Genomic DNA, 14373 nt, shown 5'->3' on the forward strand with positions numbered 1-14373 from the left:
CTACAGAGCCATGAAGCTAGAAAGGCTATAATGGCCCTACTAAGAGTATAGGAAGACTCAGAGTGAACAACAGAAAAGAATTGCAGTGAATTCCAAATATTTTATTTAAAGAAAAAGTAAGGAACTGAATGATATCCCTAATACAGACAATAAAATTATGCCAGAAAAACACAAAACAAATGAGAACTATAACCTAATATTTCAAAAATGAGCTAAAAGAAATGTATAAAAGAAGCTAGAAAGAATGGCCTAAATCAGAACTTTTAAAATTCAGAAATGAGCTAAATAGAGAAAAGGAAGATTTGAAAATGGAGATAAAGAACTAAGAAAAGGAAAAAAAAATCAGAAATAAAGGGTAAATAAAAAGAACACAGGAGCAAATAAAATGAATAATGCCTTAAAAGAGGTAGAAGATGGAAAGGAAGAAAAATTTTAAATTCAAACAAATGATGAAGATATGAAAAGGACTGAGAGAAAGTGATGGAAACAGAAGGTAGGCAAAGAAGATCTAACATACACATAATGGGAGTTCCAAAAGCCAAGAAGAAATTATAGTCGGCCCTCTGTGTCTGCAGGTTCTACATCCACAATACAGAGTGCCAGCTGTACTGTGCTGTTTTATGTAAGGAATTTGAGCATCCAAGATTTGGGGAGCTGTAGGGGTCCTAGACCCAATCACTTGCAGATACCCAGGGACACTGTACCTATTAGAGTGGCACATCATATCCCTAAAAAAACCAGCCCAGAGCAGCCAATGCTATAGAACTACAGGACTTTAAAAAAATGAAGGTAAAAAAGCCCTTTGGATATCTAGGCAAACATACCAAGTTAAACATGAGGGGGAAAAAAGCAGATTGCCAGCAGACTTTGACAACACTTCATAGCAAAATACAACACAGTTAAAAATTAAAGATCCTTGAGCAAAGAAAAAATGGGCCAAGGACTTGTATCAGCCAACCTGACTTTTAAGTACACAGGCAAAGGCTATAGACAAGCTGCTGTGAACATATAATTCAGGAAATACTTCCCTTGAGTGCTTCCTGAGGTGTCTATTAGAAGATGAGCTTCAGAAAGACAAAATGTCAGGAAAGACAGGACATAAGGACTAGTGGCTAGCATTAAACACTTATTTCCCTATGGAACTAAGACTAAATGGTAACAAAGCAGAGCATGTGATTGCTGTATCTTCTGATAAAGCAATTTTGGTACAGCTATCAGAACAATTAGAGGAGGGAGGAACGTCTGTAAAGTAGAATATGCTTGTTGATTGCCTTATACATAGTAACTAGGAGTAAAAGGATATTACTTCAAATCCCAAGCTCGGGGAGAAAAGGGAGGGGAAAGAACAGGCTACTAGCTAATTTAAATGTTACTCGCAATAGGAAACCAACAGGAAATAGCACCTGCCTGACAGTGGCTTCATGGTGCTTTGTTGGACTCAACATGCTATCAGTCAAACATGTGTATTATTAAAAGCTGAAGCTGGTCAGATTTTGACAAGAAAAAGATGAAAGAATTTTAAAAGGAGGTACAGAACTTTCAGTCCTTGAAGGGCACTCAGCGTGGACCCCTGGAGCATCTCTCTCAGCTGTGAAAAAGCATTCTGGTCCGTTCTGAGAAAAATGGCTCCAAACCTACAGACAGACGACGCACTTGGCACATTCAAGGCTCCATGAAGTCTCAAAAGTAAAGACACCTATCTGTGTCCCTGGCATTGCAGACACTTCTTCCACCCCCTTTGGTACATCCTTCATCAGTACATCCTCATGCCTGCTGGAGAGGCTGAAGTTAAGACTGGAGCCGTGACAAGCTGGAAGACTGCCCAGTGCTCAGCCCTTCGAAGGGCACCACCGGGACAGACAGGACTCAGGTGACAAACATCTCTCAAAGCTCCTCCTGCGTCAGCCCCTACCCTGTCCCCATCCCCCTCCCCCCATCTCTCTCTGCTTTGCCTCCTCTGCACCCTCCTTCCTTGTCAACCCAGCACCAGCCACCACCGGGCCCTCTGAGAAACCTTGCCTTTCTTTGCTTTCTTCCTTAGTTGACCATAATAATCAACTGAAATAAATCTAAATTAAGCTGCTTTCTAAGAGATACCTAAGATTTTTTCCCCCCTTCTGGGCTCTTTGTGGACCTAGGCTCATGAAAGAAAAAGAATTCACTAGACAGAAGCCCCAAGAGGACAAGGATTTTGGCTTGGTGTGTTCACAGCTATAACACCGCCCTCCCACTTGCATCAATAATTATTTGTGAACAAATTTATAAATTCCTGGTACGTGTAGGGTCTGTTTAAAAGATACTGAAGGGATTAACAGAATGAAGCTGTAAATCTTAAGTGCTACAGTTTTATGCCCAGAGCTTCTGTTCCAAGTTTCCCGTATGGAAAGAGAGGCCGTCTGCACCTGTCTGGGACCATCTTCACCTGGTGAACTCTTTGGACTTCTGCTCCCTTGGCCAGCCTCTCCCTAGAAGGCACTCATTCTGAAACTAAGGTGATAGTTCCTTTTAAACAATAGCTCTTGAAAATGCTAGAATGGAAATTAGGCTACACATTCAGATCTCTTAAAAAATTCATAAACCCTTCTACATATGCTAGTTTATTTTAAAAAGCAGGAAAGGCAAAGGAGGGTGGTTCTTTTTCATGAAAGTGATGCATTTCGGTTGAGCTCGAAACTTGTCTACTATTTCCCTATAGTAAATATACTGACTATACCAAATAAGTAGAAAAACATTTAAATATCCCAATTAACTGTTTTCAAGTGGCTGTTCTAATGACATTATTTTCGGAGTAAGAATCCTGGGTTAATTTAACAATGACAAAAAGCCTAAAGGCCAATTCGTGCTGTTTTACTGGGCCATTTTTTGAAATGAAAATCTTCCATCAGCTGTTAAAAAAGAAATCTACATTGCGAAAATTAGGATAGAGACTTATTTCCAACACTTTACAAACTAAAAAACTGTATCACTTTGAAAGGACCCAGTCTTTCCAAATAGAGTAAGTTTCCGTTTTTTAAAACACAGCCTTGCACTAGGCCAAGTAGAATAACAGATATCCAAATGCCACACGAAATCACCAGGAAACGTTTTCCCCAGAAGTCAAACCTACATTAGGTCCCTTCTATAAATACTTCCCTCCAATAAAAAGAGACACCAAGTAATTTCCACAGTTCTTTGTGATGTTCCCTCCTTTGTTCTAACCCTGCAAAGCAATTCCTCTGCTAACAAATCTGCATAGGCCATTATATTTAAATTACTGGCAGCCCGGGACCATTTTAAAGAATTTCATAACAATAATACTGTTGAAATAAACCTAAGTCACCTGGGGTAAACCTAACTGAAACAGGGTAAACAACTCAGAGATATAAGGGGGAAAAAGGTTTCTCCTCTTCTCATTTTCATTATTATTTTTATCCATTAGGTCAAGAACGAGGCATTCCTTGGAAAATACCATCACTTACACCTTTCCCTCATGTGATACACTTCTGCATCCCACAAATAGCCACCTCCTCCCGCAGGCTCACTGCTTTGGGGAGGGCAGTAACCAGCGCCCCTACTGATCTTCTGGTTACCTTCTAAGGCAGGTTTGGGGAACTCAGGGCAAAATCTCAAGATGCCCTAAGCCACTCAGGACTCTTATCAAGACTTGGGGTTTTGGCTTGCTGCTGGGTTTTGTTTTGTTTTTTTAAAGAATGAATTTATGCAGACTGCTACATACCTGGCTTACCATTTTACTAAATATTTAAAATCTGGTAGTAAGCAAAGATTCAATGATCATCTCCTGCCACTACCAGATGTTGAACCTAAAAAATCTGTGATCTTGCCTGAGGGTGAAGAGGCAGGAAGGTGGGAGAGGGACCTAAAAGCAACTCAAAGTACATATCCTGTGGACCTAGTCTGGATCTGCATTGTGCATGCAATATACGTAATACCATGCAAAAGTGAGATCTATACACTTCCATTTTTAAGAATTATTTCTCTGAGTAAGCAACTACTTGACCAGATTACACTTAGAAAAATCTCATCACATATGGCACTGCAGGAAATACTGTTACTTCTGAAGAATAAAAATCCAGGCACCCTAAAAACTACCCTTTTCCTTCTGCTAGCTTCCAGAGATTTTTTTCTATGAAAGTCTTTCAGCTAACTAACCCTCTGCTTCTGCTGTCCACACCTTGACCAATGCCAGTCCCCACTCATCAAGATTTAACTCAGGTCCCAGATCTGACTGAATTAGCCATTATACTCAAAAAGTAGGGAAATGAATATGTTTCCCAGCTTCTGGACCAGGACTGTTATTCAAACCTTGTTACAGATTTACTATATTAGCATCTACCCCACACTTATGTTCCCATAGATCCTGGGCTCCTGAAAGGCAGCGATCACATTGTAGAAATCATCACGCATGTCGACATGACAGGTGAAATGATGCAATCAACTAGAAGCTGCTGAATTGCTATTTTATTACTACCACCTTCCCCTGCTGGACCACGGGCTAGTCTGGTATGTGCCACTGAGCCATGACCATGAAATGACCAAAGGGAAGGGGCAGGTGGGAAAGGAAGTCAGGGTGCCGGGTGAACCTCAGAGTGATCAGTCCATCCCTGAGTAATCAAGGGAAAAGGACTTCCTTCATCCTGACAGATTTCTCAGCCTACGTGCGGCACAGCTGGCTGTATCTCAAAATTACCAGTCGGCCGGGCGATCACAGAGCACATTCTTAGGTTAGGGGTAATTATGGTCGATTATGGATTTCCCTAGAATTTTGGCACTCAGTTTAAGCTCTCACACTGCACAATTCATTCTGTGGTTAGATCCCCCCACCACCACCACCTCCAATAGATCAATAACCCATTTCTAGGTGTGGGTTCTTTACTGGCTATTTTCCATGTAGCCAAAAGTTGTGAAGAGAGTAGTGAATCCTGTGAGAGTCTACCCAGAATTTATAAGACACACTCTACCCCGGAGCCAAGGCAGTGAAGGGAGGAAAACAGCTGGTTATTTTATTTATAAAAGATTTCAGGCTGGCTCTTAAAAAGGGTCATTGAACCAACCAAGCAGGGCAGGACCCAACCATTTCAAAAGAACAATAGCTTCACTTCTCATACCTGCAGCAAAGACCCTATAACTAGCTCTGGTAACACAACAAAGTCTTTTTTAAAAGTTCCAATCAAAGAATTTTCCCTAAAAAAAAAAAAAATCCCAATTTCCTTCTGGGGCAGTTTAAACTATTCTCATCTTGTCCCTTTCTTCATTCACAGGCTACAAATATTTGAAGGCTGTCATTCACTAAACCTTCCTTCACCTTATCTTCTCCAGGCTTAATAAATCCAATTTCTTGAAGTTGCCTTCAAAAGGCCTATTTCCCAAAGCTTTAATCAACTCTACGTGGTCTTCTCCACCCAAAACATCCATTTTGTTCTCTGAGAAAACCAATAAACATACTTTTTAAATGGTTTAATACAGAGAAGAAATGCAGGGATTATCTTCCTGCTCTCTCTTTTCATGAAAATTTACTTTTCATCATATGACTGGTACAAAATATACAATTCTTTCTAATCTCCGAATCCTACCATAATAGTATAAAGCCATGTTCTGTGACTTTTGGGGTTTAGTTTTGTTTCTTACAGGGACCTGACCCTAAGAAGAATTTCATTTATATCTACCACCGTGTCTGCAAAACTGAGTTTCGAGTAAATGCAGCCTGTAAATGATCAATGAACAAATACAGTGGAGTCAAGTATCACATGCCCTCTTTCAAACAGGCTGCTCCTCCTCTTGGCTCTATTTCTGTTAATTCCACAGCACCACCAGTTCTCCCAGTTAGCACACCCACAATAGCTCCTGCTCCCCTTCCCCACAATCTCATTGGTGCCTGACACATCCAAGATGCCTGGAAATTTGCCAAGAGAATTAAGGTTGCTGCCTTTATCTTCCTTGTGTCTCTTAAGTGTTCCCCCTTCTTCCCAGAGCATGCACCTCAAGACTCACGTGCTCGCCCCTTCATCCAGAGACCATCTAATCATCTAAAGAGTGACTGATGGTCCCTCTGCCCAGCTCCCCACTAATACATAGCTCTCAGCCACTGGATTAACCAACCTAAAAGAGGCTCCCCCTCAGATATTTGTACACCCACGTTCATAACAGCATTCTTCACAGTAGCCAAAAGAGGGAATTTACCCAAGAGTACACTAATGGATGATAAAACAAAATGTGGCATATGCATACACATACATACGTAAATATATACATTAAAAAGGAAGGAAACTCTGACATATGCTACAACATAGATGAACCTTGAGGACAGTATGCTAAATAAAGTAAGCCAGTCACAAGGACAAATATTGATTCCACTTATATGAGGTCCCTATACAGACAGAAAGTAGAATGGGGGGAAGGTATAGATCAAGTGGTAGAGCGCATGCTTAGCGTGCGCAAGATCCTGGGTTCAATCCCCAGTATCTCCTCTAAAAAATTTAACATAGTTACCTCTCTCCCCCCTCAAAAAAAAAAAAAAAGGTAATACAATAATAAATAAATAAATAAAATATTTTTAAAAATAGAAAGTAGAATATTGGTTGCAAACGGCTGAGGGACAGGGTGTTTCATGGGTCCAGAGTTTCAGTTTAGTGTCCTGAAGATGGGCTCCCGACATTGTGATTGTCATACCACTGGACTGTACACCAAAAAAATGGTTAAGATAGTAAATTTTATGTTATGTGTATTTTGCCAAAATTTAAACACACACCCCTCCCTTAGTTTCAGCTGCCCCCAGCAAACTCCGATTGTTTGGAGCGGGCTGGGCAGTGTGGTTGGATAGAATGGTGGAGCGAACAGCCGTGGACTAGTAAGCAAAGCCAGGAGGGCCTCTACTGGGCCAAGGCCACCTTAGCCTAGATTCCAAAGCCTTTTTCAGAATATGGACCAAACTCAACGCTAAATACATCCTCCCTCCAATGCTCCTTGAGTCTAACCAGAGTGCCTTTCTAGCCTCTTCCCCTCCAATTCCCTGCCCTCAGCCATCACACCAATTGAAAGATTTGACAATCCTCAAATAAGATCTGAATGTTTTGCTCCTTGTTTCAGGAGCTTTTTGCAATCTAAGCCTCAACTACAGGCAACTGATCCTCTTTTAAGGTGCAGAAATTAATGTCAAATATTATCTCCCACGTGAACACTTTTACTGATCTCCGCCCAGTCTCTATCACCTGCCCACCAAGATGTAAACTCCTCTGAAATCTTGCCTGGCACTTCTTAAGACACCAAATTCTACTCTGAATTAGTGGCTCTGGTCTTACTCCGTTCCTCCCCAACCCCCGGAGCCCATACCTAGAGTCCCTGCAAGGATTGAGGCATAGGGATTGATCAGCCTTTGTTAAACTGAATCTGTGATGTTGACTGGGCATTTATTACATTCAAAGCTCCATGCAAGTGCTGGAAAATAGGAGAGAGGTTAAACGGGTATTGACTGAGCACCACTGTGTATCCAGCCCTGGGCAACAGACAAGCTCAGCTTGATCCCTCCCACCTGGGGAAGGTCAGAAAAGCTCCTCCCTCCCAAGGTGCTTTCAATGCCACTTTACAAGGCAATAGGGTTCAAGGACCCTCTGTGACCTACACCTGTCACCTTGAGAAATTAGCCATTTACAGAAAGTTCCCCATCTAAATGTTTATCCAGAAATCTTTATCCCCTTTGGTGGAAAGCAGGCTATAAGGTTAAACAAAGAACCAGGGAGAAAAGTCTACATTAACACTAACTGTGAACCTTTTAAAAAACTAGACATTCAATGTATAAACTCCATCTTAATACTAAAAAACAAACAAACAAAACAAACAAACAAACAAAAAATAACCTCTATATAGTCTGTTTTTAGACCATTTCCAAATTTCTTTTCTAAGAGACAATGCTGAAGAGGGAACATAAAATCAGCCTGATGGTGGAGTCCCTGAGCTTTCCCCGTAAGGGACACTGCGCCAAGTGTGTTTCCCCCATAATCTAACTTCGTCCTTCCAGTAGCCCCGTGCCTTCAACCCCATTTTACAGGCGAAGAAATGAAGTTTAAGTAGAGGTGAAGGGTCTTATCTCAGATCGCAGAGCTGGCAAGAGACTGGATTAAAACCCTGCTTGTCAATTTCAGAGCCCAAGCCCTTGACTCTGGTGCCACATGCCCTGAATAACAATTTAGCTTAAACTTTCAAGTTTGCAAAAGCCTTGGAAACCTGTCAGAAAGGTATGCAGCAGAAGGCATCTAACAAAAGTGTGTTATAATCAAAATGTAAGCACGAGGGCTAGAAAGTAAGATGAATGGGGAAATTAAGCAGGTATGAAAGTCTTCATTGGAGAAATCGTCCGGGGGTTTTTCCCCTGGGGAAAAAAAATTTTGCAAGATCTGTTCAGTCTCTAAGACTAGTGATTCCCAACTGTTACGTCGAAAGCTATATAAATCTCAAGACAAAAGTTAAAGCCTATTTCTTCTTAAAAGCTCTCAAGTTAGTACCTATTGGTATCTGCATGCAAGGATTATAAAGAAAAGTAGTCAAATTCCACATAACCATGGAGTTTCCTCATTCGTTAGGTGCCTATCCCATCCCCAACCCAGTGCCAAGTATCTTTACAAGAATTGGTTTCTAATCTTTAGAGCAATCACATTAAAGTAGGCATTATTCTCGTTTTATGGATAACAATTTCTATTTTACAGATAATAATTATGGCTGACATGTATTGAGTTTGGACCATGAGTGTGCCAAGTAGCATCATTCTAAACACATATGTAGTCACACATTTACTGGTACAGAGAAGTTAGGTAATTTCCCCAAAGTCACACAGCTAAAACTACGATGCAAACGTGAAGCTCAGCCAGAGTAAGCAACTTGTTTCAAGGCTGCAAAGCTGTCACTGATAAAAGGCTCTCACCATTCCTTAAGCCTGTGCTCCTTCCACTAGTTACCTGCGTGATCCCACCTGTGCTCACCGGGGCCCAAGGCTAAATGCCTAAAAACCTAAGGAAGTGTAGTAGAGAGCGGTATTGCCTACAGCAACCAGACCAGCAAAGGTCCCATCTAAAGAGGCAGAGTTTTCTAGAGAATAAAGAAATCTAGATCTTGATACAAATTCTCCAGATTTTTAATATTGCCCCCAACGTTTTCTAAAAAAGCATAATGTGGGCCAAACAAAACAAGTGCAAGGGCTATCAGCTTGCAACTAAGAGTCCAAAGTCAGGACCTAGAGATTGTCATACTAAGTGAAGTAAGTCAGACAGAGAAAGACAAATATATAACTTATATGTGGAATGTAAATGTGGCACAAATGAATTTATTTACAAAACAGAAACAAACTCACAGACACAGAGGACAAACTTATGGTTACAGGGGAGGGGAAGGAGAGGGAGAAATGAGATTGGGATTTGCAGATACTAACTACTACAAAATAGATAGACAACAAGGTCCAATCATTTAGCATAGGGAATTATATTCAACATCTTGTAATAACCTATAATGATAAGGAATATGAAAAAGAATATATATGTGTGTAACTGAATATGTTGAACACCAGAAACTAACACAGCATTGTAAATCAACTATATTTCAATTTTTAAAAAAGTGCCTAAAGTCAAAAGGTGGGCTGTCACATATAAAATGTCAGAAACCAGAGCTGCTAGGCCATGCTTACTCATAGGTCCCCTCTACTTTCAACAAAGATTTACACTAGATACACCCTAGATTCAAACTCTTACCACTGGTAACTCCCTTGTAGGCCCTTCTTCACCCTGGATTTGCAGCCATGAAAATATCTAGTTAAAGAGACTGCATGTGAAATTTTGCATGCTATGATTTTTTCAAATGTCTTACAGTCCCTTTTTTAAAAAGGTTACTACCACACGTGTTGCAGCTACACTAAGCACATCCCTTGTCTGAGGGCTGTGAAATTAAATTCATTCTGGAGAAAATGCTGCTCCATCCTTGACCACTGCCTTGGAGGGGTCCCTGCACTGCAGTCCAGCTTCAAGAATTCCGCTCAGGACATCGCCGCTCATTTCCTGGTGTCCTTCTTTAATCAGCTGGGGGAGACTTGAGGAAATGAGTCAAAATCCTAAGGGCCACTTCTGGCGGCCGTCAACAACAGCAGCAAAATCCATCACCACAACAACATCTGTACATAAACATGCGCCAAGGGAAGCCCACTAAATAACTTGGCATGTTTCTGATGAGAATCTGTTTGGAAGAAGAAAGGCTCTGGGTGGTGAGCTGCCATTATATTTCATCCGGCTCATCCAGGGTAAACGTCCAATGGTATTCCCCACCGCTGGGGGTTTTCTTTCTCACGAGTACGCCGCAAGTATAGGATGCTCAGATCACTTTTCTTTGGAGTGGGGGATGGGAAAATTTCAACTGACTTGCACCAACACTTTAGAGGCAGCTTATCTCCATTTCTGAGGGATTCTAACTGCAATGGACAGCTAACACCTAAAGCCCTCACACCCAGGGTCAAATCCTACCTAGCCCACCCCAGGCAGCTATAATTTAATGACTTCCCCTTCAGTGAATACTTCCCTCCAATTGAAAATGCTCTAACCCAGACATCCTATGCCAGGCAATTCTAGGTCTTTTTCACCAAAATTGGGAAGGTGATGATCTTGACCATCCTGTATTCCCAGAACTTCCAACGATGCCTGGCACAGAATATTTAACAGTTTCAAATAAATCTCACTGTACAACTGATTCTGATAATCATGTGAATGGATCTATAGCTGGGCATATGGGGCCAACCTCAGGCTCCAGCACTGATTATTTTGGGAACTGGCTTATCCTCAGCCAGTTTCTCCAGTGATATGATAGGGATGGTACCTACCAGGGATTGAGAGGACAGGAAATGTCAGGTAAAGGCCCCAGCGCAGGGTCTGGCACTAACGTGAAATTTAAGGCACATCAGAAAATGTGTTTGCAAGAGCACAGCGTGCATGATTTATAAAGTCCTAAGAAAAAAATGTGTAGGTGAGTGGGGAAGACCAGAATGGGGATAACCGAATTTTCTGGGATCCCTTTCTAAGACCATCATGTTATTTCCAGCAGGACAATAATCCAGAATGTCCTGTGTCCAGCTGCTGGGGATGACTCTAGCCTCACACCTGCAGGAACAGGGGGAGGGTATGATGTGCTGGGCACAGGAGCTGTAAACACTGTGGTCGGGTGGGGTGGGGGGGCAGGGACGGAGGGTCCTGCAGAGTTGGCACCTTCTAGCCCTCAAAGTAAAACTGCAGGTGACCATGTGTGGACTGGGGAGAGGGTAACATAAACCACACCTCCCTGCTTTAAACAGGGGTAGAAGAGCAGGATACCACCAAGGGGTCCCTGTGAGCAAGAGAGGCAGAGGAATTTCAAGGAGGCAGGAAGGATTCAAAGAAAGGGTTCAGAAAAAGAGAAGATTCTCCACTCAGAACACTGGAAGAGGAGAATCTGGGACCCAGAGGATCCTTCATGGTGCAGATGCCTCACTGTCCTGCCGAGGGCCCTGGACTCCCCCAAATTTAAGGGACTGGCACAATGGCACACAGTCAATAAAAGCTGAGAAAAGGAGAACAAGGAAGGCAGTACAAGCCTTTGTCACTACACCATACTGCCCCCCAGGAGCCAGACCTTAACATCCCCTTTGCCAAAAATCTGTTGGATGGAGCAGGCTAATTATGAGGAATAAGGAAGCAATTGATTCATTTAATTTTAAAAAGAGGAAATCGTCTGTGTGGTCTGTCTTTCCAGTGCCCTCATCGGGTCCGGTGCACACACCTTAACTGAAATTAAAATGTCAGGGCACAAAGATGTAATGACCAAACGGCTTGTCTGAAGCTTAGGAGGTCAAATCCGCCACCGGAATCCGGACACTCAGTTCATGATCCCTCCTACTCTCTTCCCCTACAGGAAAGCCCTTACAATGCCTTACAAGACCGGGAAGGGGCGGCTGCATCTTAAGACTTTACAAGAAAACTGACCAGCAGTCTATATAGCCAGTAACAACGATGCTTCCTTTGGAGCCCTTTAATTCCCCTTCTATCCTTACATTAACAAATCAGTCTTAAAAATTAAAAAAAAAAAAAAAAAAAAAAAAGACCTGGGAAAGAGCAAGGCTTCAGGGGTTATCCGGGCGACCTGCGCTCGCTCGCGCACCAGCGACACCCAGAAAAAAAAGAGAAGGGGCAGGAATCTGAGGGCTTCCAGGAGCCTGCAAATTCTCCTCATTCTCCACCTGAAGACCCAAGTTCCCGCGCAGAAGTAAGCGATTTTCACAGCAGCTTTAAGATCCAAGTAAGATTTGCAGAAAGTTCCACTCCATCTCCTACCCCCTACCACAGGCAGCCCTTAAGTAGAAAGATCACATAGGAAGGGGTCTTGCGAATCTTAAAATTCTCCCCTCAAAAACATGGACCTGCGATTACAGGTCTTAGACACTGAGTCGAGGGGTTTGCAGAGCCCCGCCAGCCTGGCCGGGCACTCTAGCAGGACATAGGCAGTGGCCAGGGCCAGGGACCACTGTCCCGGCGCACAGTCCCTGCCTCCCTCAGGAGCAGGCAGCAAACGTATCCACCCGCCGCTCTGAGGCGCGCTGCAGAAAAGAAACGGCACCGCGGCAGAAAGGGGCGAGCCTCGGGCACGGGATCTACAAAAGCAAAAAGTCTGCAACCTAGCGGCTGCTTTCCACACGCCCTGCTCAAGTTGTCCCCGGAACCGCACCTCCAGGTTGGCGGCCCCAGAGCCGCACGCGGCGCGCTCCCCGTGCAAAAAGCGATCCGGGGACGCCGCAGCCTTCGACTCGGGTCCAGGGTGGCGCCGCGAGCAGACGAGGCAGCCGGTACGGTCTCCGGCTCCGGTGCACAAAGAGCGCAGCGGTTTAGAAGGTAGCTGCCGCACAGCAAAGCAAATGTTCTCCTCCAACTTCGCCCTCGGCGCGGAGGAGAACCTGCTAGCCGGTTCTCCCGTGCCCCGCTCACACACGCACAACTTTTAACAAAAGGAAGCAGCGGCCGCGCCTCTCCGGGCGGAGATAACGCGCTGGGTGCGAACCCCCGAGCCGCCTGCCTCTGCCCCGGCTCGCCCTGCGCACAAAAGCAGCCCCAAACTCGCACGCAGCCCGCTGCCCTCAACCCGCACCTTGCTCACGCCTAAGCCCCCTCACCGCCCCCGTTCCACGAAGACCCCCAGCTCAGAGCCCCAACACAAGCGGCGGGGGGCTCCTGGCGCAGGTGAGCAGGGCAGGATGCAGGAGGGTCCCAGGGCCGCCGCGAATCTTCCGGGAGGCTGAAACGCACGGGCACCGGAGGACCGGCAGCCACCTCTCCCAACACATCCCAACGTGTTCGAGCCCTCGGGAGGCACAGGCTGCGCTGGCGGGGGGGCGAGGGGGGGGCGCGGCCCGGCTGCCCGCGGCGTCCTCCCACCTGTGTGGACGCGGAGCAGGAGAAGCAGGACGAAGAGGAAATCCCAGGCGCCGCGAGCGCCTCTCATCGCGGTGGCTGCGCTGGGACCGGAGCTCTGTTCCACGTTCCTGCTCTCGCCCAAGTGCACCGAGCGCGGCAAAGCCAAGCCCCCAGAGCCGCGAGCGCGGAGCAGCAGCCCCTCCTCCCAGCGCCCTCCTCCGGCGCGCCGGCCACGCCCCTTCTCCGCGCCCCTCCTCGCCTCCCCTCCCTCCTTCCCGCCTGGGTCTCGCTCCCTGGCGGCGGCGTCTGACCCCTGCTCTTTCGAAGTGCTGATCCCGGGGGACTGAGCCTGCAGGGAGGGGGGAGGGCACGCCGGCCCTCTCCGCCCGCTCCCGACTTCAGAGCCCCTTCATCTCTCCACCTCTCCTCCCCTGTGATGTGGTCCGGCCGCCGGAGGCGGTTCCGGGACGAGGGTGGTGCTGCCCGCGCGCTTTGTGAAGCTGGGCACCACGCGCACATCAGGGCACGGGCAGCCACCTGGCAGGTGCTCCCTAGACAATAAAGGTCCGCCTCCTCCCCTCGAACACGCCCCCGAGGGAGGAGGCTGGGGGCCGAAGATAGTGGAGGTACTCCGGGGGACAGGTATTGGGGGAACCTAGGCCTCAACATTCTGCTCTATTCCTGTTATTCGAGGAGGACCAAGCGTGGCGCCTGGCACCGCAGTAAAAGGCTGGGCCAGGGCGTAGGTAATTCTTAATGCTGTTTCTTCACCTGCTCCTTAATCTGTAAGAACACAGTTGTTTACTATTGGTCGGCGTGGCCTCTGCCCAACAAGCCCCTGCTGAGACCTTTCTGGAGACTGCGGCTTTGGGGTAGGGAGTGGTGCCTGGCGAAGTTTGCTGTGGGAACCCGAGTTTTTAAATCCACTTGTGCCCGCGTCGTTGTGCTAAACCCTCCTGGCGCCTTTTTT

The 14373-nt window shown here is 45.5% G+C and overlaps 1 protein-coding gene across 4 annotated transcripts in view; it reads right to left on the reverse strand.

Moving 5' to 3' along the window:
- Positions 1 to 13626, reverse strand: part of KIT (KIT proto-oncogene, receptor tyrosine kinase) — a 77432-nt gene extending 63806 nt beyond the window's left edge. Inside the window, exon 1 of one of the 4 annotated variants that reach the window (XM_074347748.1) lies at positions 13425 to 13626. In XM_074347748.1, the coding sequence (XP_074203849.1) occupies positions 13425 to 13491 (67 nt within the window). In that variant the 5' untranslated portion in view covers positions 13492 to 13626. The remainder of the gene's footprint in view (positions 1 to 13424) is intronic. The other 3 variants (XM_074347763.1, XM_074347731.1, XM_074347758.1) reach the window with 3 other exon arrangements.
- Between the last annotated feature and the right edge of the window lie 747 nt (positions 13627 to 14373).

The sequence above is a fragment of the Camelus bactrianus genome, chromosome 2 (assembly GCF_048773025.1).
Source record: "Camelus bactrianus isolate YW-2024 breed Bactrian camel chromosome 2, ASM4877302v1, whole genome shotgun sequence".
NCBI classification, from domain to species: domain Eukaryota; kingdom Metazoa; phylum Chordata; class Mammalia; order Artiodactyla; family Camelidae; genus Camelus; species Camelus bactrianus.